At 39.4% G+C, this 25,215-nt stretch overlaps 1 protein-coding gene across 2 annotated transcripts; it reads right to left on the bottom strand.

Annotated features, from left to right (window-relative positions):
• Positions 1–3,887: 3,887 nt before the first annotated feature.
• Positions 3,888–23,742, bottom strand: F11 (coagulation factor XI). Of its 2 annotated transcripts, XM_080795223.1 has the most exons (15): positions 23,412–23,742; positions 22,327–22,382; positions 20,170–20,332; positions 18,367–18,473; positions 17,229–17,388; positions 16,096–16,205; positions 15,274–15,433; positions 13,019–13,128; positions 12,754–12,916; positions 12,558–12,664; positions 9,156–9,324; positions 7,915–8,090; positions 7,209–7,304; positions 6,348–6,487; positions 3,888–5,920 (listed from the first exon to the last, which is right to left on the bottom strand). In XM_080795223.1, the coding sequence occupies exons 1-15, from the start codon at positions 23,441–23,443 to the stop codon at positions 5,759–5,761; spliced, it is 1,911 nt and encodes a 636-aa protein (XP_080651349.1). In that variant the 5' UTR covers positions 23,444–23,742; the 3' UTR covers positions 3,888–5,758. The 2 variants fall into 2 exon arrangements, with proteins under 2 accessions (XP_080651349.1, XP_080651350.1); XM_080795224.1 differs by lacking the exon at positions 22,327–22,382 and having other exon boundaries at positions 23,412–23,531.
• Positions 23,743–25,215: the final 1,473 nt, after the last annotated feature.

The following is a 25,215-nucleotide window of genomic DNA, read 5'->3' on the forward strand; positions in this document are numbered from 1 at the left end:
CTAAATGTAAAATGCCTGTGGGTAACATGTGGCATCTTAGAAACCTGTTTCTTTCTAATGCATCCCGCAGGGCAGCAGAGACGACTTTCTTCACATGGGATTTAATACCCTGAGTACCGCAGGGCAGGGAGGTGGGGGGAGGGACTGGAAACATAGATATCAATGTAAAATGCCTGGAATTCAGATAAATTGGATGGATGAGCACATTGAGTGCCTGAGCTCTAATGGAGCTGCAGACCGTTTTCATAACAAGTCATCAATATGTTGTTAAACTCACATACTGATGTCAGAACGTTAAGGCTGCCAGTCACACCTGAGATTTTCATTCCGTTTCTCATTTACAAAGTAGACTCTGAATAAAGGAAAATTAACTTTCGAGTCTGGGAAAATAGTCTTACCTTGATTGCTACCACTCTACACGTTGAAATACAGATGATGCAGAAATATCACTCTAAAATAGCTTTATTAATCCTTCCCTCAACTAAGTGAAGGAATGACTTGAAAAATATATCCAGATCCTCCAAGCCAAATCCAAATTAATCGTGTGATTATGTAGATACTCCTGAGAAAGGAACTTCCGGCCCTGATTCCTCTTCACTGCTTTACCATTTTTTATAATGGGGCTAATTATTTTAATTGTGGCAGCAGAGACTTGTCAAAAAAAAACCCCTACTTTGTGGTTGATACTGTTTTCCATGTAAGGACCAAGGTTTCATATTTTTATTTACTTTGTTAAGGTGCCTTTCCGGCCAAGATCACGAGCGCTGCCCTGGCTGTTCTTTTGAGAGTATCCAAGCATTGATATTACCTACAAATCCTCACCAAATTTAGAAATTCCTGCCTGTGCACAGCACAGTGTTCTTTGAAAGTATCTTGTGGTTACGAAAGTGTGTACCTGTTCACTGGGGGGTGTTGGATGAAGTGGGAAAGCTGCCTCCGTAGATAAAAGTTGACATCTTTTTAGGTAAAACAAACACGTACATACACAATTATAATCTCCATCTGGAAATCCCACCATTTATTATTACATTCATCACAAAATTACCTGATACCCCAAGGACAAAAGGGAGAGAAGTCATTTATTGGATATGCTTCGTGCCAGTTACCGCATGAGTCATTTGAATAGTCTCTTCTCTGAACACTTGGTTTAAATGGACAATGACAGTAAATTATATACTATTTTACACGGAAGGTTGGGACTCTTAATCCAACATGACTGGCATCCTTATAATAGGGGAAGAGACAAAGGGGAGGAGGCCATGTGGGGCCAGAGGCAGAGATCAGGGGGGAGGCAGGCAGAAGCCAGGGAACAGCTGGGGCTACCAGCAGCTGGAAGAGGCAAGGAAGGACCCTCCCCTGGTGGCCTCAGAGGGAGTGAGGCCCTGCTGACACCTCAGTTTTGGACATCTAATCTTCAGAACTGTGAGAGAATAAATTTCTGTTGTTCTAAAACACTCAGTTTGTTGTAATTTGTTACAGAAGCTGTAAGACAAAAACCACATGTGAAGATGAAGAAGCTTCGAGACCCAGAGAGGAGGTGAAGCCGAGGGGACTGTTAAATATTCATTTCATTCTCTGTCTCTCTGTCTCTGTCGCTCTCTGTCTCTGTCCTTCTCGCTCTCTTGCTCTCTCTCTCACACACACACACAGGTACATTCCTATGGGATGATCTTGGAAATGGCAAATATGTTCTCCCAAGAAGGAAGAGAAGCCCACACTTCTCTGATTAAAGGACACCACATGCACACAATGTGAGTCGGAGTTGGTTAGAGCTCAGACCACAGCTGGCCTCCACCTCTTCCTGACATGGAGAGAAGCCCTCTCAAGGGGAACAAGCTCGCCCACAGACATCATGTAGAAAGGCACACTGACAAAACCTACTGTGACAACACACCACCACCAGTAACTGCTGCTGGGACATCCATGTGGTTGGTGAAATCTCTGAAGGTGACCTTCTAGTCCCTGTCAACCAGGATGTGGAAAATCCTCTCACGTGAGGAAAGGGAAAAGCCATTCTAACCCAGATTGGTGTAAGGTATGGAAAAGCACACACAAAAAAGGAATGTTAACACAATGTAGAGCCCAGAGGATGAAGAGAGAAGAGGGACTGAACAGGCCCAGAGGGAAAGCTGTCTCTTCATCAAAACGGATCAGGTACCCTGAGTCTTTAATGAGGTTGGGCAACAGGTAGGGCCCTAAGAGTAAAATATATAATACAAAATGTGTTGTTTACAAAGTCTTTCTTAAATAAATGCCTTAATATTGTATATGATTCTCATTCCAAAGTTTGGGTTCACTTCCTAGAATCTGTGATAATGGCAGCCTACAGGTGCCCAGGGTGCTGGCCTGTGAGAATCGCTCTAGGTGTGGCCCATGTGTGGCCTCCTTACTTGCTTTCCCAAGCACCACTCATGTCAGAGAGACACATGGCTCTATAAAGAGTCCCAACCAAAATTATTCAAGAAAATAGAACTTCTAAAATTAAAAGAAAAAATAAACAATGTGCTGTCAAATAGTACAGTTCTAAGTGCCTAATATATATATAGGCTAAAGTTAATTGAATCAGGGTAGTAATAATACTTGAGGTCACTAAGTCCCAGTGCATCCCAATGTTTCAGCTGCAAATAAAAGAAAACCCAATTTGAACTGCCTTAAACACAAAAGGGGACTGATTTACTGCTATGAAATAAGGAAGCCCAGAGTTGGTTCAGCCTTCGGGCATTCTGTCTCCATGTCTCAGTGGACCCTGGGCTGACTTCTCAAATTTGCTGCCATGAGTGCTTCCTCATTCACATGGAGGAGGAGGAGAAAGCCATTCCCTCAACAATTAAAGTCTTACATGTTGCTCAGACTGACATCTCTGAGCCTATCCCAGGAGCTAGGGGAGGCCATGTGCCAGTTGCCTAGACCTGCTCAGCCACAGACGGATGGATCCATCCCTGGAACCAGGGAAGGCACTACTTCCACACCAGATCTATGCCTGTAACCTGCAAGAAGGACAGCTAACCAATATTTTCACAATACTGAGCTACTGTCCAGTTTCAACAAGATAAGCTCTGGAAGGTTTTTTTTTTTCCTTGCAAGAATTCTTACCATGTTTTAAGGCTGCAAGGATCATACTCTATTTTTATCTACATGGTAACTACTAAATATTTAAATAAAAATTAAGCTGTTAATAAGTTGGTGACCTTATACATGTGATATTTAATGTCAATTATATTAAGGAAATCACAAAAACAAAACTATATCGAGACACCTTTTTCCAACTATAAGGCTGTCAAAAATTCCCAAGTTTAATGTCATCAAGTTAGCCAAAGGGTGGCCCTCTGCTATATTGCTAATGGGAGAGAAAATTGCCAAAGGTTTTTGGAGAGAAATTGGATACTATTTATCGAAATTACAAATGCATTTACTCTTTTGGTTTTGTTTTGCTCTCAGCAATTCTACTTCTGGAACATATGCTACAAATTTACCACATATGAATGAGTGAAAAAATTGAAAACCACTTAAGTGTCTATCAGTAGACGGCTGGTGTTTGGAATCCCCACACTGGAATACCATACTTTTGTAAAAAATACAGGCTGAGGAAGTCCATTGGGTACCAATCAGAAATATTTCCAAGGCAGAGTATGAAAAGGAGAACAGTGCTGAACAGAGTTAGGGTGTGCAATCTTTTGGTGTGGGGCAGGGAAACTTCTCATTATAGGTATAAGGTACATTTTATACCTTCTACCAGTGTTTTCATTTCTGAATCATGGGCATATGCATACTGTTCAAAAATTAAGATAATATTCAATGTTAAGTATGACAAAACTAAGGTGTGTGTTTTTCTCAAATATTTGTCAGGGAAGACTTTTCAGAAAGATCTTTCTCTCTCTGCCTCTTTTAAAGAGCAAACATTTATTCAGAAATGGATTAGTAACACATGGTCTCCTCCCCCTTTCATGCCTCTTCCTCTTGTTTTGAACAACAAAAAAGACACAAATGGGGAATGTAGAGGGAAGATCTCTTCCTATGAAGAATTATATCCCATTTTTTTATAACGTGAAGGGTTACATCAAGACTACTAAGGTAATAAGCAGATAATCAGAAAATTATTACTACTGTTTGGTAATTTTAACGGTGCTCCAGTCTCAGTCCCAGTCTTGTTTGACTCTATAAGCGTTTTGGATCTGGCCCCTTTAGACCATCCCGGTCTTTTTGATTTGGGGTTCTGTTTGCTTTTTTTCATTTGTCCTCCTCAGCACAAGCTCATTTTTATCCCAGTCTTTGAAACTGCCCCAAATGCTCTTCTTCCTGTCCGTTGTCACAGAGCCCTGTACATCCTTCCCACTGAAGTTTTACACTAGTGTCATTCTTTGATTTTTGTTGTTCATGCTAACTAGACTGGGGTTCCATGAAGATAAAGACATAGCACTTTGCTTTACCACTATGTCCTCATAGTTCAGTGTGCTCCCTAAGTATTTTTCATACTGGATAAGATGTAATGTTGTTGACACAGGTTGAAAACGGCAGTGGACCAGTGCACAGTCTAGTCATCAGAAACAATAACCAAATACTTGCACTAGAGGGAAAACCCCAACACTTAGCATACAGGGAGCTGTTTTGAAGATAAAGAAGACTCTACAAGAGCCATCCACTTGTTCCCAAATTGTTTTTTCCCTGAACTCTGGAGGGAATTTGTACTGAATTCTGTCCAAACCCTTTATTACCACGAATGCAGATTTGTAAACTCACACTCACCATGGCAGCTTCTCTTCGGAAAGCTCTAGCTTGCTTCCCTCACCTCCATCAGCTTCCCCTACCCAGAATCACACCAAATAAATATACAATCTATGTACCAGTAGTTTTCTAGGCAAGTACAACTTTAAGATTCTTCCCTTAAGACACCACGTCCAGATGAATTAACAGCCTTCAATCCTTTCCCATATAGAAATCCTAGGGTCCACATTCACAGGCACTCATGGTTCATGTCCACCCAAACTACTTTAAAAACATATTAAAAACCGAAATGACAGGGGTGCCTGGGTGGCTTACTTGGTTGAGCATCCAACTCTCAATTTTGGCTCAGGTTATGATCTCAGGGGCATGGGATCAAATCCTGCATCAGGCTCTGTGCTGAGCATGGAGCCTGCTTAAGATTCTCTCTCTCTCCCTCCCTTCTGCCCCACCCCCCACCCATTGCTCTCTCTCTCATAAAAAAAAAAAAAATTGAAATGACAAAAATTCCTGATTATTCTGAAAACCAGCCATTGAATCCAGTCAAGTTCTTCTTTCACAAAAGAAAGATGTTTGTGTAGGCAGAGTACAGATTCTTACAAAATGAGGGTGACTGTCCTTGTCCCCATTTTCTCCAGCTCCCAGTTCTCACTTCACAAATCTTTTTATGGTGGTTGCTTCTGGCAGCTCTACCGGAGCCTCTGGTGCCACAACTTGATTCTTGAATCTTAATATCAATGCTTGAATTTTTAAAAAATCACCATAGAGTATTTCTTTGGCCCAGTAACATGTGATCAAAAATCAAGAGACTAGATGCTGAAAACAACGATTATCATAGAACGGAAGTTTTGAAGATGATCATTTGTTTCTCTTGGCACATTCTCACAAATACCCACCCCCTTCAATGCGTTACTATCCCAGTACCATAACCTGTGGAGGAAAATGGCGGCCCAGCCTCTGTCTTCAGTGCAAACAAAACCTTCCTCCCAGAAATAATCTGGTTTGCCTTTCAGGTGTCAAATGGCATGTGGAGACACTTTCATACTGCTTGAGTTTTCTCCAAAATCCAATCCACATACTTAACCACGTTTGTGTAAACCCCCGGCCGTTCCCTTTGACCACAGCCTTCTCCCCAGCTGGTGATGCCCACCAAATGCCAGACCTCGTTGTGTTTACAGGACAGGGGGCCCCCTGAGTCTCCCTGTGATGGGGTGAAGAAGGAAGAAGAAAAGGTGCACATATGAGTTCAGATGCTTCTCATCTAAATACATTTCCCTCAGAGTGATTTTGCTTAAAATTCTGTTCTTGGCTCTTCAATAAACTTCAATGTAAATAAAATAATATATCATGGTTTCCAGAAGACTGCTTTTTAAATGCATTAAACTTTCTGGGGTGCCTGGGTGGCTCAGTCAGTTAAGTGTCCAACTCTTGATTTTGGCTCAGGTCATGATCTCAGGGTCGTGAGATCAATCCCCGCATCAGGCTCCTTGTGTGGATCATGCTTGGGAGTCTCTCCTTATCCTGCTGCCCTTCCCCCACTTGTGTGCATGCGCTCGCTCTCGCTCTCTTAAAAAAATGCATTAAACATTCTAATGTGAATGTATTCAACTAGTTGAAAACACTCTTACCTTACAAGCATCCTTCCCTCCCTCTTTATAGCCTGCACAGATCATCTTATTCGTTATTTTATGCCTTCTGTATCTTATCTGGCATTCTTCAGTCGTCACCAAGGGTATGCTAGCTTTCTGGAGAGTATTTTGTATTTTGCCTGAAAAAAAAAATGGTTTGTTAATGGAATCATCATATATATATAATATAAAGGTATGAATTTAAAATCAAAATCATACTTATATAAAAATCTAGAAAAAATATTAGGTTTACCTCATAAACCTTTTATAATTGCAAAATATAGAGATTATTTGTGAACATTAAGTTCAAAACTAAGTATGCCTCTAACTGGAATTAAAGCCCAGAGAAAATAACTGAATAGGCCAGGACATTTCATGAAAAGTGCCAGGTTTCACATTAAACATCATTAAAAATAATTAGTCTTTAAATGAGATTGTCATGTTTAAAATTTCCAATCAAACAGATGTGGGATCCTCCTCACTTGGGCAACTTTACCTTTTCATTTTTTTAAAAGATTTTATTTATTTATTTATTTGAGAAAGAGAGAGAGAGAGAGACCAAGAGCATGTGCAGGAGGAGGGGCAGAGGGAGAAACAGACTCTCCGCTGAGCAGGGAGCCCGATGTGTGGGGATTGATCCCAGGACCCTGAGATCGTGACCTGAGCCAACGGCAGACACCTAACTGACCGAACCACGCAGGTGCCCTGCCTTTCATTTTTATTAACATGCTTTCTGTAGTTGAAGGACATGATTATTTTACTCACATTTTAACTGTATGCCGTGATACAGCAGATAAGGGTAAACCTGAGCTATGTTCTTTACCTTTAGGATGGAGCACACTGAGAAACATCATTTCTTACCTCTTAACTTTCTGTACCCCCATCCAGTCACCCAGCAATCAGTATATATTACATTTCTATCTCCTTTGGAAGGTAGACATATGGGCCTCTGAGCATCTAAATTTTAAAAATCATAGTTTAGTCATCAGAATCAAAATATATCTTCTCTCCCAGGAGAGACTCTCTTCTTTAGCTTTATATCATGTCGTGTGTTCTCTATTTATTATATTTGGGTTTTGCCTCATTTCCATTCATTTTCACTCATGTTCAGTATTATCCGTCACATACTAGATGGGTGAGGAAATGAGGGGGAGACAAGGCACAGCCCTCCCCATGAGTTCCATCTCTCTAACTAGGTCTGTGACCCTGTAGAAATTGCTTACTTGTTCTGACCTGCAATCCTTTTGTCTCTAAAAGAGAGATATAAATCACCTTTAATATTCCAATATTTTATAGAGTTATGTCATTTGGTGCATCTGAGAAAACCTGCAGAAAACTTAGCTCTTCACCCACATCCCACAATAAAATTTATTTACTTTTTTTTTTTTTTTAATAATGAGGAAAGAGTGCCAGTCTTAACAGACTAAAAGACTAGCTTTGCAGACCCTCTCTCTTTCACGATCACACTGCCTTGAGATTGCTGAGGTGAGGTCATGAATCTGGAAGTGTTAAACATTACATCTAGGAAATCATTCTTGATAACTTCCCATTTAAAATTCCAACATACCTGTGTAATTTATTGCAGTTTCCAGTTTCAACAAGGCAATATCATACCCACTTTCTGCCACTTCATATTGATCATGAATTATTATTTCTTGAACCCCAAAGAAAGATGTGTCCTTTTTAATTTCTGATTGGTTTAGAATGCCACTATAGACACGCAAGATTTTAGGTGACTCCACCCTAAGGAAAAAACAATAAAAGGATAAGAAATTCCCATTACCAAATTGCTAATTACCTATCACTAATGTTTTCTACAGGTGGAAAGGAGTGATTGCATAGTAAGCTTTTTCACTCACATATTCCTCCCATAGAAAGCTCTGGGTTAGTATATACTATAATGAACACATAAAAATGAATGAAGGCTCTTTTCACCCAACACACACACACATGTACTCTCTCTTTTTCTCTCTCAATCTCCCTCTCATGAAGAGTTCCAGGTTCTAGTCTCAACCCTAGCATTATTAGCTGTGATCCTGAGAAATTCACTTGGATTTTCTGGTATTCCATTTTCCCATAGGAAACAGGTAAAAAAAAAAAAAAAAAAGGTAAAGGAGACTATGGACTTCAAACATATCTGTGAGTTATAATGTGAGTATGCTACATATTGGTGAAAAACAAACAAAAAAACCACACAATACCATGCCTGGAAACTCAGAGAATTCTGAAGTACAAAGAGCAAGTTTGGCCAACTAAAATTCCCTGGGATACACATAATCTCCCGATGGAGCTTTTAGGTCTGGTCAATATTGAAACTGACCTAAGTAGGGACTCCAACTTGAGGATTTATAATGAACTCTTCCTTCTGTATTTAGAAACATAGGGAGAGGAGAGAGAGAGAGGAGGAGGGGGAAGAGAAAAGAGAGACGGGGAAGAAGCAGCAAGGGAGAGAGAGAATGACATATTAGATTTAGAGAAGGGGAAATTCTCCTTGTGTTTAGTTCTGGACCCGAGGCCCAGGACAATGCACAGAAGATATATCCCAATGGGAACTAACAAGAACACTCCTGGGCATTTGGATGCGTTTAAATGGGCACGTGAAATAGTATGCCGTCATGTTTCCACACCTCATCTGATACTGGCAGACCATAAGTGGTTCTTCCCTTCTGCATTTCTTTTTTTCACTCTAGAAATTTAATTTAGCAAATAGGATAATTTGCATTTTTAAAGTATTTACTAAAATGCTAATGACAGATTTAATATACGTGTGAGCCTGGGGGAACTAATAAAAACAGGAATGGTACCAACTCGTCGAAACAGTGAGCAGCTGTTAGTATCCACCGGTTTCCAATGATGGAGCCTCCACACAGGTGTCTCTGGCTCGGTGACGTGATCTGCAAAGTTATCTGCCATGGCCACTCGCCATGAACAGATGCCGTTCCTCCAACAATTCTGGGTTTGATTTTGGTTGTACACACTGCAACAGAGGGGTGGCAATGAGGAGCTTCCTAAATCTTCCTTTTCCATCAGTAGTTACGTCCCTTCAGGTTCAAAGAGGAGAAAACCTTCCCTCGATTCCATATTTTATCAGGACGCTAACTTGAAGAAATTTTGTAATCAAGTTGGCAAGCGAAGCATACACAGGAAAACTGAATGACTGAGGCAGCTGGTAATTACATGTTCCCAAAGAAAGTCTCATCCAGTATTGCATGCAGTCTTATCCTCCCTCAAATGATAAACCCTGATGGTTCTTTCAAAGAAGTCATTGTCAAGGGTGACCCTTGGACCTATCACATCAGCTGGGAATTTGTTAGAGATGCAACCTCTTGAGCTTCCCTCAGACCTGATAGATCAGAAACTTGGACAGAAGAGCCTAGAAATCTGAATTTCAATCAGCCCTGAAGCTTGAGAATACCCTTCCACTCAGTTTACAGCATCTCTCCAACTCCCCCCATCTTCTTTCCCTCGGGCTGACGTTTGGTCCCAGTCTTTCCTGCTCCAGTTGCGTTCCATTCAAACCTGAGCTACTCCTCTGTTTTTGAGCTGCTTCTGCCTTTGGGTCTTGTTGACACTTGGACATCCTCTCAAGGACTTTGATTCTGATTTACCCCTCTGTTTCTTCCTGTCTTAGCTGCCCTGGGTAGGACAGTCCATTCTACTTCCACTTCCTGAGATGTCAAACATGAGCAGCCACCCTCCTGATGGGAGCCTTGGCCAAATCTGGCCCAGCAGCCCAAGTAGAATGGGAATGAGGTGCTCATAGACAACAGTTTTCTAGAGCAATTCTTCTCATATTTTAATGTGCATATGGATCACTGCGTTATCTTTTATCTTATTTTTACTTTATTTTTTCACCTGATTGTTTTTTAAAATACTGATTCTGTTTCAGTCTAGGGTGATACCTGCAATTCTTTCTAGCAGGTTTACCGGTAACCTCAACATGCTACACCCAGACCACACTTAGAATAGCAAGGCCCAGAGGATCAGGGAAGCTTCGTGGCCTTAGCTAGAAGAGGAGTATGAAATTAGCAAGAGAGTCACTAGTCAGAAGCCAAGTCCTAGATGGTCCGCTTCCTGGTTTTGTGGGTAAACACAAAGTCAGTAAAACAGTCTCTCCAGGCCTTTCTTTCCTCAACAGGAAAACGGATATATAATCCTGGGGCGGACTTCAAATCAAAGGAGAAGTCAGGAAAAGGAGTCTTGGAGAAAACACCAGTGCATGTGGAGGCAGGAATAGCTTGATGTGCTTGAGAAAGCCTAAACAGGCTGGGATGCTGAGAGAAGAGTTCTCACCTGAGAGTAGATGGAGTGAGATTAGTTTCAGAGTAACATTTTGAAGATTTTGACTAGATTCTGGAATTTCAGGGAAGCCATTATGATTTACAAGAAAGGAATGGCAAAGTTTAGGAAAATTAATAGGTAAGCCATAACTAAAATACGTTACAAACAAGAAAGTCTTTCTTAGGGATAAGTAATAGGTCTTGTTCATTCCCTTTTGTCTCTCAGTTTAAACAAAATGCTGAAGATATGTGTTTAGCATTAGATTTTGTGTCAGGAAACTTTTTTTTTTTTACAGCAATTGCTATGTATCTTCAAGAAGTTATGAAGACCAAGGACAGTGGAAGACATGATAACTATCTCCAGTAGGTATCCCCCCCCCCAACTAGGGTATTATTTCTTCTAGTATAGTGCAGGAAAATCTAATTATCTAGTTTCAGAAGGTGACCTAAAAAGTTGTAAGATTTTATTTCCCTTTATCTTGTATTTTCTGCTTCAGCTATCAATTTCTACGTGATATATACTGTAGCCTTCACGGACCAGAATCCATACATTCATTAGAGAAAAAGCTAAGAAGGAAGGCGGGTAGGGAATGGATTCTGCAATTTAAGGTGTAAGTGTGATTCCAATTTTAGAAACTATATCAATATCACTAACAACAAAATCTGCCAAATGTCAAGCAGCCCTTCTAGTGCTTATCAGATGACAGAATTATTGTAAATGCTCCTTCTGCCTCAGGTAAATGTATTGTGAGGAAAACAGAGAATATTTGAGATACAACTTCATTAGCTGGCTTTTTAAAGGAACTTGGGCCATCCAAAGATTCCCATCAGACCCCTCTACACCCCAGGAAAGCACGGTTTCCTAGTTAGGATGTTAAGCACTGGACACAATATGGTATATGCTATGTGACAACTTCTCAGAAGTTAAGGATTTACTCATCTTCTCAGTAGAGAAGTAATTCTGACACAAAAAAACTTTTAAACTCTGAAAACCATTACAAAGTATAATCATCACTCCTTTTTAGTCACTAAATCTCAGTTGAATCTTAAATTTGTAGTGCTTTATAATACTGGACATTAAGCAACAAGTATAAAATATGGTTTTATGTAAATCAGTAAGTACTGAAGTCATAATGGGTAATTTAGGGAGGAGTGTGGTATATTCTTTCCTCTTAGGGATTCTATCCCTTAGATCGTCTGTTTGCCTAAAAACCAGCACTTGGTACTATGCTTAGAAATTAGCCCCTGGAATTGGCCATGGCTGATCTGATTTCCATTAAAATTTTTATGTTATTATAGATCTTCTTTAATGTATACAATCTTTTTATTTCCTTTCTACCCTACCACACTCATTGTTATAAATTAAAAAGGTTTTACTGTAAATTTTTGCCAATAATAATAGATATGCAGAACACTTGTAGGCAATCAGAGAATTAAGGCCCTGAGAAGGAACTACTTTATTTTTTTAATAAATACATAATTTTTCAAACATATGGTAATTATTTATCTTTCAGTTAAAAGTCAAGTCATGGCCAATGGACAGAAAATGAATGATTAACCAAAATGCTGGCTGATATTCAATTTTAAAGGATGATAAGGAAGATCACTGGCCTTCATAACAAGAATCAAACATCAAAGCGTTGGCTAAACTTGAGTCTCACCATGAAATACCAGCTGTATAAATGTGTCAAATTTAAAAAAATATTCATTTAATACTAGGCAATGCAGAGTTTAGTTAAGGCCCAATAATTACCCATAAAAAATGGTCAGCCTGGGTGACAAGAGGAAAAATAAGAGAAAATTGCATCTAAGTTTGTTATCGTACTAATTTTCTCCCCTTTGTGGCTATTAATGACTCTGTCTGTTATGATATATTTGGTACAGAGTAACTCCTTCAGATGTATTTTTCCTCAGGTAACATTAAACTCACCATTATCCATTTTACATAACCTTAATGTATATCCAGAGATGCCTCCTCTCCCATGAAGTATTTTAGTTGGAGATCCATTTGAAGAAAGTTTTAAGTAACATTTACCCCTGCAAGTTGGAAACAAAAGAGTGTAAAAATAACGCACCCCTCTAGAAGACGGGACAAGAGTGTCTACATAACTCTTCATAGGTCTTACTTCCCTCCGTTGCAAGATTCTGGAGATGGGGAATAGGTAAAAAATTGGCAGCGTATGGTGTCAGTACACATTTTCTGGCAAGCTTCATGCCCTTTTGCATCAACAATGTCCAGTTCTTCTCCCAAGAAATCAGCGTCGTGGTAAAATGAGGAGTGACAAAACACTAGGTAGCAAACCACAGATCAGATATGAGACACAAAACCTCAGCACTGGTCAGCCTTGGCTGTGCTGAGCTCGAGCAGGAGAAAGTGCTTTCACAGCTTACCTGGGACACTGTGCCTGCAGCTTTGCAGACTGAACCCAGAAAGAGCTTTGTTCTTTTTAAAGCGTGTACTTGGTAATCCACTTTCAGATGTTTTCAGGAGACAAAGATTTCTGACCGTAAAAAAAAGGGGGGGGGGGCGTAATGTAAATATATCATGTAAGACATAACAAAGAAAAGAACCATTTTTTATAGCACATACAAAAGGCAATTAATTCATGTTGGTCCTGAACAATGAAAAATTTCTCATTTTGCAAGTACTCTTCATAAATCATTGAGTCAGACCCCATCATCCACAGGTGGCAGACAGATCTTCAAAATGAAACCACTTGCTTCCATAAAAATTTTCTGAGCTGGTTCTATTGTCAGTGTTCCGAGCACTTTCCTTCTTTACCTCCTTTCTTTCAAATCTCCTAGCCCAACTCAAACATTCCATCACTTTCATGTTAACGGAGAAATCTGGCGTCCGGAGTTGCTGGGTGACTCTGGATGGCAGATTTATTCCTGGTTTAGATAGGGATAAATGCACTCCAACACAGACTCCGCACAGGGAGCATCTTCCTGGAAGGAAGTAACTTTTCCTCATTAGCCCCAAATCACAGTGTAGAGCAGAGCTGTCCAACAGAATTTTCCGCAGTGATGGGAATAGTCCATGTCTGTGCCATCCAAGGCAATGGCCATTAGCTACATGTGGCTAGTGAGCACTTGGATGTGGCTAATACAACTGTAGAAATGAATATATACTTCTATTTAATTTTAATTCATTTAAATTTAAAAAGCCAAGTCTTGGCCTGTAGTGTTCATCCCCCTCTCTCACCCTGTACTGAGGATCCAATGTGTTACTCCTCTTACATTGATTGAGAATTTTATAAAAGGAATACAAAGAAAAAGAACAGTGATGAACCCAATGGTATCAAAGCCATCTTTCTAATTTGTGGCATTTATCACGTCCAAAGGCTCAATCTTTGAACCCCCTTTCTTCTCTGCCTGCTTTCAGTCCTTTAATGTTCTCACTCAGTTTCAGTCACTTCGATTACCATGTACGCTGGTAACACCTGAACACAGATCTAGAACATAAACCTCTCTTCTTCGTTCCAGATTTCTCTTTCCAATTGCCAATTCAACACTTCTGGATGTCTACTAGGCATCTCTTCCCTCTTGAAATCTATATCCCTGTGATGGGGTTTTCATCCTCTCAGCTCCCTGGGCCAAAAGTCTTAGCACTATCATTGACTTTCTTTCCTCCAGAGCCGACATCAAATTCATCAGCAAATCTTATTGGCCCTATGTGGACAATATATCCCAATCTGATTACTTCTCTATCACTTTCACTCTGGTCCAAATGGGGCAAGGTTTTTATCTGTTTAGTTCATTAGTAGTATCCCTGGTGTTTAGAACAGTGCCTGGTATACAGTAGGCACCGAATAAATTACATTACGTTGTTGAGTAAATGAAAGCAACAGATATATTTTCATGTGACAGACTTAATACTTCTGAAAGTTGCTCAATGGAAAACCAGGCTTGCTTGATGGACAAGGAACTTGAGGGCTACCCTTGCTGGATTGCTCTTGGGGACACAATCCCCATGTGGGCAGCCAAATCAAGCGAATACCAAGGATTCTGAGAATTCTGATTCAGATAATATAGAGAACCTAGATTTTGAAGCAGAGTTAAGGGTTTGTTTTTTTTTTTTTTTTTTTAGTAAGTCTTATTAAGGAGGGGCAGCAACCCCAAAAGATAACCCTTTAATGATCAAAGACAATTCCTATGCTTTACTATGGTTTCCTGTATTAATACCCATCAGTAGGGAAACACCATCTCAAGTGTCAAACCTCCCTCCGCAATTATCCCCAATTTCATTAATATAGGCCTTCACTTCCCCTTCTCTTCACATTGATTGGATATCTCACTGGCATTCCTAGCTTTTTCTGCTCAATGATCTCAAACTGGGCATTGGACGAAGTTGCCTCTTAATGGTCATCCATGTTTTCTTCATTCCGCTAAGAGCAAGGCAACTCTCTCTTTGCTGAAGGCAGGGACCTCCCCCAGCTAAAGAAAACAAGACTCTTTGCTAACATGGGATTTGTGGCCATTAGGTTGGGAATAGAAAGAGAGAGGAGCTAGGAATTCTTCTTTGCAAATTCGATCTACTCTATCGGGCATTTAGATCAAATGTGCAGCAGCTCAGAATTGTTAACAATGGATTTTGAGCAGTTGTTTTCAAAGATACCACATTAATCTTAATCTTAACTCCTTACCTTTCAGATTCCTTTGGCCATTCTTGAGAAAAGAAGGTAAAAAACAAACAACTGGGATGGTGAGTACAAATGCGGCGACAGACAAAGGCATCTGGAGCCACGACACTGTCAATGTTACTGTCTGCAAATGCCGTACCAGGGAAAATGTCCCTAATGCAAGCTGCACAACAGAAGACACTATGCTTAAGGAATCAGTTCACCCATACAATCGGTAAAATCCCAGTTATCGTATTTGTAAATGCCATATGAAAAGTTAGTTAGGGGGCAAGGGAGGGTTGAATAGGCTGAGCACAGAGGAATGTGAGGGCAGTGGATATTCTCTGTATGATCCTGTAATGACATTGTCCAAAGCCATAGAATACACAACACCAAGAGTGAATGAGAAAGTGAACCATGGATTTGAGGGGATTAGGATGGGTCCACGTACGTTAATCAACTGTAACAAATATACCACTCTGGAGGGGAATATTGATCATGAGGGAGTCTGCACATGGGTGGGGGACAGGGGTGTATGGGGCATCTCTACTTTCCCCTCAACTCTGCAGCAAACCTAAAATTGCTCTAAAGTAATAAAGTCTCGATAACAATTTTTTAAAGTTTTTTTTTAATCTCAGGATCTTCAAATTTTTCTTTTAAATGAGGAAACGTAAAGTGATTATTTTAAATTCCAATGTAGCTCTAATTATATAGGATATAATGAATTTTTTCACAGGAAGAAGGTAAAAGATCATTTGGTCCATTTCATCAGTGAGCACCCATCAGACATACCATCAGCACTTACTATTCAATGGCCAAATCACCTCACGAAGTAATAATAGTTACCCAGATTAGAAAGCGCACAGGACTTCAATGAAAATCCAGACACCACTGAACCGAGCTTCATTATTCTGGTTGGTAGCCCCATTTGGGTATACTTCAGTAGACAAACGTTACTGAATAAAAACAAAAATGGAAAAATGTTTTACTCTTTTAAATACAAGTAGGAAAACATGTAAGGTGATAAGAAATTCCAATGTAGACACTGCCTGGGCATTACAGCTAAAGGATCGCTATGAAAAGCATGGATCTGAGAACTGGACAGCTGGACTTCAGTCCTTGCTCTGCCAAGACCTGGTGGGCCTGTGAATTTTGTCAACTTTGTTTTTCATCACGAAAATGCCAGCTTCGGAGGAAGGATGGCTAAAGAGTAGCAGGTGGGAAGTAATGAATTCTCAAGCCCTTCTCAATTTTAGCAGTTTAACTTGTTTATAATGCTCAGCAACTCCCAAGTCCCTGGCTTGCTGTCCCCATGGTGTTAAGTCTTAGATATAAAATATGTAAAAAGATATATGAACTAAGCTAAATACAAACCATGAAAGCTTGCTTATTAACTTGAGGGTTTTATCATTGTTTTTGAGATAAATCTCTATTGCTTTATTTGCTTTGCACTCATGTCCTTGCTGTGAATATGGAGAGTGGCAATGTTAAAACCCAAAGGTAAATGCAAATATTAGTCATTTGAACTTATTTCTCTTTCTCTCTTTTGGATTCTAGATAAGTATAATTTACCATAGAACTCAAAAACATCGCAAATATTTCTAAATATAAAAGTCAGTGACATTTTTTCCCTAAACTTTTTTTTAAAAGAGAACAGAGATTCATCATTTGAGATCAAGTCATTTTTATATCCTACCCATTTATCTCTGGAATATTTCAAAATCCAATATGGGAAAGATTTTAAAACACTTCACATGGGTTTCAGTTATTTTGTCTTAGGTAAGAAACTTTCATTTAGAGAAGACTGAGCGGGTTTTTCCTTTTGGTTCTATAATCTTTTAGGCCAGGAATGGCATAGTCAGACCAATTATAACTCTCAAAACTGTCAATGAAGAAATGTGTCCATGCAATACATGTTTTTCATCGGATAATGTAATGATCTACTTACTGTCCTTGGGCTCAGCCCATTGCTCACTCACCGATGCTCTGCGCTGGGAAACTGGCTTGTTGCGTATGTGAAAAAGTGACAGTGCACATCATTTGTACACCTCTCTTGGCATTCCTGAACATTCCTAGCGATCGAGCCATTATAGTTCATGCCTTTCATGTCCAAGCCCGCATACACCTTTTTGTTGCAAGCTGGAAACAAAAGCAGAAAATGGCAATCTTCCAGACTCCAGGGGCAACCGGAATAATGCTACCTTAGCAACTGTCCCTCCTGATTTACTCTTTCCACAATTACTGCCACTGTTCCTCAGAAGTCCTTTGTTTTCATCTTAATCTGCTTAATTTCCACCCTGAGGTGGAAGCCGCAAAACAATGCCAATGTCCTTCTTATATTGCAACAATGTAAACTTGTAAACCACTGTTTCAGTTTTCTGCCCTGGCCTCTCTGATCTCTTTTAACCCTCTGACTGATTGACTAAACTATCCAGGAATCTTTTCACTATTAAGACAAGTGCAGGGGCGCCTGGGTGGCTCAGTGGGTTAAAGCCTCTGCCTTCGGCTCAGGTCATGATCTCAGGGTCATGGGATCGAGCCCCGCATCGGGCTCTCTGCTCGGCAGGGAGCCTGCTTCCTCCTCTCTCTCTGCCTGCCTCTCTGCCTACTTGTGATCTCTCTCGTTGTATCTGTATCGGGCTCTCTGCTCGGCAGGGAGCCTGCTTCCTCCTCTCTCTCTGCCTGCCTCTCTGCCTACTTGTGATCTCTCTCGTTGTATCAAATAAATAAATAAATAAATAAATAAATAAATAAATAAATCTTTAAAAAAAAAAGACAAGTGTCATCTTGCTCTTTTGATTTGAAGTCATATGTTTAATAAGGACTTTTATATAAAACTTTAAACTGGGAAAGAGAAAGACAATAAATGAATGGTGAGGACTAATGTAGTAAGATCATGTCCTTTTATTGTGTAAATTTTAATGAATGGGGAGGATATGCATGCTTAGTTTTTATTCTACACTGAAGGAACTAACTTCATTTGGGGCCTCTATGACCATACAGCAGGGTTTTGTTTTATAGTTATAAAACCATATGTGATACGACTATACATATACATATACATATACATATACATCCCAGTAACTAGTATTTACAAATTCTAATAAGACAACTTACCACTTATTTGGTGTGAGCATTGCTTGAAAGAATATCCAGAAATGGCTCCTGTCATATTCACCCTTGGCAGTGTTTCTGTTACACTGTCTTTCAGGATACAAGTAAACCTGTTTTAAAAAAAAAAATTACTGCATGAGAATTTACATTTTAAAAGAATGGATCTTAGGGCTCCTGGGTGGCTCAGTGGATTAAGCCTCTGCCTTAGGCTCCGGCCGGTCGTGATCCCAGGGTACTGGGATGGAGCCCCACATTCGTCTCTGCTTAACAGGGAGCCTGCTTCCTCCTCTCTCTCTGCCTGCCTCTCTGCCTACTTGTGAGCTCTGTCTGTCAAATAAATAAATACAATCTTTAAAAAATAATAATAATAAAAGAATGGATCTTAAAAGCCAGCACACAGAAAGTCAAAGAGAAAGAAACAAATTCCTCTATCTCCTGCCAAAACAAATATTTTCTTGGCAAAACTGAAAATTTGTTTCTCATTCCAACATTCCTACACTTAAAAGATCACATATTGTATTCCCTACTACCTGGAAACGGGAGTGGGTGAACTCTGGCCTGTTGGTGAGACAATCCTCCACCTGTTTTGTCTGGCCCATGAGCAAGAATGGTTTCTATATTTTTAAATGGTTACATTTTAAATGGTTATATGAGTACTTAAGTAATATTCTTGATTTTGCTTTTTGACCTGTAAAGCCCAAACTATTCCCTGCCTTGTCAAGAAAAAGTTTGCCAAGCTCTGCTCTAGATTCTAGAATAGTAATTTCATGAGTTCTGGGTACTATGTAAGTATCTATGAATGTGGCAATAAGACACAAAGATGTTGATAACTTAATTCTATAGTAAAGCTTTGTTACTGAATTTTCAGGTTCAACATGGAAACAAAAGTCGTGGGTGGAATGTCCTAAAATTTAAAAAATGTAACTCTTGGGCACCTGGGTGGCTCAGTTGGTTAAGTGACTGCCTTCGGCTGGAGTCATGAAACCAAAGTCCTGGGATCGAGTCCCTCATTGGGCTCCCAGCTCAGTGGGGAGTCTGCTTCTCCCTCTGACCCTCTCCCTCTCATGCTCTCTCTCACTCACTCTCTCAAATAAATAAAATCTTTAAAAAAGTAAAAATAAAACCATATTATAGACATAAAACCAATAAATGCAATTTGTGAACCTGGAGAAGATTCTGGTTAATAGCTATAAATTATATTTGGGGGACAACTGAGATGATATAAAGGGATTCTTGTTAAAATTACATGTTTTTTGTATAGGAAAATGTATGCTGAAATATTTAGGGGTGAAATGTTACAATGTCTTCAAATTAATTCAAGTGGTAAAACAGATAGATTAGATAGATGATAGAAAGAGAGGTAGATAGGGAAGAAATGGCAAAAGTTTTGGTGGTGTCAGGGGACTACTGTACTATTCTTTGAAATTACCATTACAAATATTTATCTCCTAATAAAATAATTGAGGGAAAAGCACCAGTTTAAATAACATCCAACATCAATAATCAATCAAAAAGCAAAGAACAAAATGATTAAGAGGCATAAAAGTGGAAATAAATAACAGAGAAAGTGCACCATTAAAATCTAGACCACAGAGAAGTTGGAAAGTCCACACTGAGGGGCACATCTGCTCCTCCCTTATCTGCCAAAACACCATCCTTTTTTTCTGTAGTATTTTGTATTTCAGTTGCAGACAGTATGTTTTCCAACTATTGACCGTACATTTTATAAAATGGTAGATGAATACTCATTGGTAAGTAATCTTCATGTAAAAACTATTTCTGCTATGTAGAAATGCAAACATTTACCATTTGGTAGGATCTTGAGAAGACGATTCAGCCATGAAGGTGAAAAGCAAACAGCGTGGGTGGTGGGTGCAGACGAGCTGGCATTGCCTGGCGCTTGGCGTGAAGACGGTAGTGATGTCTCCTCCTTCGAAGCAGGTGTCTGTCAACAGCTCAGTCACACAGTCTGTGATGTAATACACCGCACGCCTTATTTTGGATTTTAGTTGCACGTATCTGATTAGAAAATAATCTCACAAAGGCCAGCAGAGCAGATCTACATAACAGAAAATATGCCTGACCTTGGAAATCAGAGCAATCAATACTTTTATGGTAGTTTATTGGGTGAGAAGCCTCAGACAGAAAAGGAAATCACAAAATGGCACGTTTGCCTTAATGGAATGGTGCGGATGGGGGTTGTCTGGGAGACACGGGAGCTTTGTGGGTGACTGAATAATTGCACAGAGCTTTACTGGCCCAAAATGTTCTTTAGCGTTGCATACAAGTCTGGACTGGGCCACCTGCTTTTTCCTTTCCCTGCTGCTTGCTTGTTGAAACTCCATGTTTATACGAAACAAAGGATCCAGACTGATCACTTTTCAATAGTGCTCAATGGCCCTGGATGTGATATATGGTATCATATTACTATTTTAAATGGGCCAGTTTAGTAACAGGAACTTTAGACACTCAGAAAAATAACTGAATCCCATTCTAACTGAAACCACACACAGGTTTGTATTTTTTTCTTTTAAAGCTAAAGTGCATAAGATTAATTTTTTTTCTGTTTCTAGGAAGAAATAGCTAATATTCCAGATTATGACTCTTTGGGTCATTATTATTTAGTCACTGAATAAAAGGTTGTAGTTTTTAATCTTTGTATATTCCTATTAAGAAGTACTACTATACGACCCATGGTCTTCTTAATATCTTTCATATATATTTACTATATGCATACTATATATGTAAATGTATACATACAGATTTTGTAAAAATGAAATACTTTGGGAGGATAAAATATAACTCAAACACTTATTGTAGCAATAACCAACATAACAAATATATAGGAAAATATGTAAGTAGGGAGCAGTGAAAATTATCACTAGAGGCTTACAGGATTTAGGTAGCCCATGGCCTTGGATGGGGAAAATTCCAACTTTATTTTCTCTAACCTCTAACTGAAATGTGGCATAGACTTCTCTTGTTAATGTAAGTAACAAAGCACATAGTGTTCACAGTATCTGCAACTTTGTCATAGTACAATTATAAGATTTAAAAAGAAAATACTACCTGCAGATACCTTAAAATACCATTATCCTCATGACTAGTTTGGTAGTAATTATTACTCTGCATTTTTAGACCACTAAAGTTTTTAGACCACTAAAATTTTAGACCACTAAGATTTTAACCACTAAATCTTGTTACATCATGTGTTAATACAAAGCACATCTATTTTTATATCAGAGTTTGGGGTGTTTTTTTTTAAACACATTAATTAACTATATTGCAATATACTTGATTTTCTTGGTAATCCTGTGTATTTTTACTTTATGCCTTTAAAGACATTATTCTGAGAATATAGTCTCCATGGATTTATGGGGAAAAAGGAGTCAAGGATCACTGCCACAGACTCTGCTCAAAACCCACCACATACACCTTCTAAATTACCCAATTACAACCTCTGCAGATAGCATAATTTTCTCCGAAATTGGCAGCTAGCCAAGAATGACCTGGAGGTTAACAGAAACCTGCCCCCCACCAAGTTCTGTGTTGCTTCCAACGAACTGTACAGCAGTCCCCCCATCCCTTAATGAAGTTTATTGACAGCTCAAAATACTCCCACTGCCCACACATCCCACCTCTTGGTGCAAAGCAAGTACTAATTACCACCAAACTAGTATAAGTGATATGGATTTGGATATAAATATAGGTACAGATGTGTATATAGACATACATATAGATTACTGCTATTATGAAGAGTTCCTGCACCTCATTTGCCTCCCCTGTTTTGAAAACCCCCAGAGCCTTAAGTGAAAAATAAAACTATGTTGTCCTTCCCTGGAACAGATGGCATGGGACCTTGATGTGATTTCCGTCCCTGGGATCAATCCCTTTTGTTTCCTAGTTTTCAAGTCAGGGAACCAAGCTCTTTCCAATTCATACCTAAGATTAAGCTCTACTTACCACCAGAAACTGAGGCAAATAAAATGAAATGTACCACTTGATATAATAAAATCACCCTACAAAGAGAAAAATGTGCATGTGTTTAAAACATAAAATGTGAATTTATAATTAGCTTACTGCCATCAGCGTTTACAAGACATAGGGAGGGAGAGAGTGGTTAATTCCATAGTGTTTCCAGGGTTCTTACCATAATGCTGAATTTTACTTTCCCCACATCCCAGGACATGCTTCAGCATGGTTGTGTGTAGAGTTCAACACTTTCCTAGTTCTGAAGAACCCAGAACTGACAGGGGAGATTACACCCCTCATCTTTGCTTCCTCCCCACCCCCGCCCCCATCCTACCTGCCCCTCACCATTAACCAGAGATTTCTCACTGCCATCATCTGACCCTTTCCCAACTCCAATTTTTCCACTTTTATTTTCCCTTACAAATTGCTTCCTTACTTTCCATCGCTGAAGTCTCTATAGCTGTTGAGCGCCAAACGATTTTCTACTTACGAAGTTTCCCATTTTAAAAATTCTGCTGCAAATATATTCATAGACTGTCTTGGTCATCCATAAATGTACTCATCCCCACAAAGTACTGATTTAACTCTTCTATAAAAAACCGACCATCAGTGAGAAAAATCAAGACTTTTTTTTTTTTTTTTTTTTTGACAGAGAGCACAAGTACGCAGAGAGGCAGGCAGAGAGAGAGGGGGAAGCAGATTCCCCGCTGAGCAGAGAGCCTGATGCGGGGCTGGATCGATCACAGGACCCTGAGATCATGACCAGAGCCGAAGGCAAGAGGCCCTAACCCACCGAGCCATCCAGGAGCCCCAAGGCTTATTTTTTAATATTGATCTTGAAAACCTTTTTAATTTGCAAAATATTTGTCATTGATTACAAATGATTAGTCTTCTTTCATTCTGCATCTTCTCTCAAACTGATTAGAGATATAAACTTCTAAAATGTCAGGTCAGACAAATTTTAATAAACCAATCACTCTCCATTGTAAAAAAAAAAAAAAAAATCTAAAGCCCCAGTGGTAGAAAAAGGATAATTGCTTGGGAGAAATCTTAAATAAGAATTTTCAAAATCATACCTGAGAACATTTTGTTTGCTTGTTTGCCGCATTCTCAGCAAGAGTGTTTTTCTTCCTCCAAAATAGTCTTCATCCTCCTCTACATGAACTTATGCAGGTAACGCTCACTTTAATATTTACTTTAACTGGTTCCCAATGTTATGCAACCTTGTCTCTTTGTGGAGCATGTCCGCAAGGCCCTTAAAATCTCGGCATAACAAAAATGTTCGTCGGTCGAGTTGACTGCTATTTTTGTCTTATTTTACTGTGTCTTAAAAAAAAAAAAAAAAAAATGATGCCCAGAGAGATTGCTGGAGAACTCGGATTTGTCTGCGTGCCTTAGCAGTTGAGCAAACTCCCATTAGTGTATGCCTGCTTGCCAAAGCCTCGCAGAACCACATGTTCAAATACCAGCTGTTAATCATTAAACCCAGCCGAACCTGAGCCTCGTGGTCTACAAAGAAAACAAGGAAGACCTGATGGACCTACTGATGCTCAGTATAGCAGCGGGACGGAACCTCGCCTGTTGGAGGCGGGGAGGCTTCTGCCGAGGTCTATGCTGATACAGTTCTAAGAAACCAAGCTCTTTTTTATTCCACTCACAAATACTGAAAGTCTAACTTACTATTATTATTTTTTTTTTAACGGAAAAATATGGGGCTTTTGTATCTTTCTTTGGATGTTGGTGCCCTGAGACAAAAGGAGAGCTGGGAAGTCACGTGTCTAGCTTTTGCAGGAAAAGCAATGGAAACAGAACAGGTCGATTCTCTTTGTCTTGGAGGGTGCCCCCTAGTGATAGGACCTCGTGCAGCTCACAAAGAGGAAAGCTTGTGAAACACTTTCTTGGGTTTCGCCTGGTTGTATTTGTTAAGCGCCTTCCCATTGATCTTGAAAGAAGGGCTAAAATCTCTATAGAAGCCGAGGATGAGGCATGTCCTCTGTTACTATTCATTAGTTTACTATTCACGGAACCGCAGCAGAAACCATCTTGCTGCACTGTAAACCAGCTACCTGCGGATCCTTGGCCAAGTTGCCTTATCTCTCTGAGCTTCAGGTTCCTCATTTATAATATTAGACAATAACTAGCCCTAAGGATTTCTATGTGATTTCCTGGAAGCCTAAAGAAATTTAAAAAAAAACTTTTTTTTAAACCCTTTTTAGGGGTACCTGGGTGGCTCAGTCCATTAAGAAGTGTCTGTCTTTGGCTCAGGTCATTGTCTCACCATCCTGGGATTGAGTCCTCAATCGTGGGGAGTCTGCTTCTCCCTCTCCTCTGCCTGCCACTACCCTTGCTTGTGCTCTCTCTGTGTCAAATAAATAAATAAAATCTTTTTTAAAAAACCTTTTCAATATATCTGATTTACATAAATTTTAGTTCCCTCACAAAAATAATGTAGATAAATAAATAAATAAATTTAAGAGAAAAATAATTTTATGGCTCAAAGAAGACTTCTATTTTCCAGAGAGAAGCAAAATAAGATTTTACATTCACAAATGAAGTCACAATTTAAAAAAAGTTCTGAAGAGGAAAGAAGAAATAAAATTAAAGGTTTGCCCCCATTTGAGATCTTGCTGAAGTTACTGGTATCAGAGGAAAGATACTTTGTTCAGGGACACTGTACTGATATGAGTGTGATCTTCTGATCTTAGAAAATGCTACCAGTTACTTTGAGCCTCTCGATATTTGGAGATAAAGACAATCTCATTTTATGTCCATTATAACAAGGTCAACATTATCTGAACAGTTTCTGACAGTGTGTTGGGGTGCCTGGGTGGCTCAATTAAGTGACAGACTATTTTTCAAAAATATTCTTTATTTAAACTC

This window comes from Martes martes (genome assembly GCF_963455335.1).
Source record: "Martes martes genome assembly, chromosome: 2".
Classification (NCBI taxonomy): domain Eukaryota; kingdom Metazoa; phylum Chordata; class Mammalia; order Carnivora; family Mustelidae; genus Martes; species Martes martes.

Coding starts and splice junctions, on each gene's coding strand:
- F11 (XM_080795223.1), bottom strand. CDS start 23,443: ATGCGGCAAACAAGCAAACAAAATGTTCTCAG. Junction 17,389..18,366: donor ATGCTCACACCAAATAAGTG/GTAAGTTGTCTT, acceptor TTTTGTTTCCAG/CTTGCAACAAAAAGGTGTAT. Junction 12,917..13,018: donor CTGCAGGCACAGTGTCCCAG/GTAAGCTGTGAA, acceptor TTTGCTACCTAG/TGTTTTGTCACTCCTCATTT.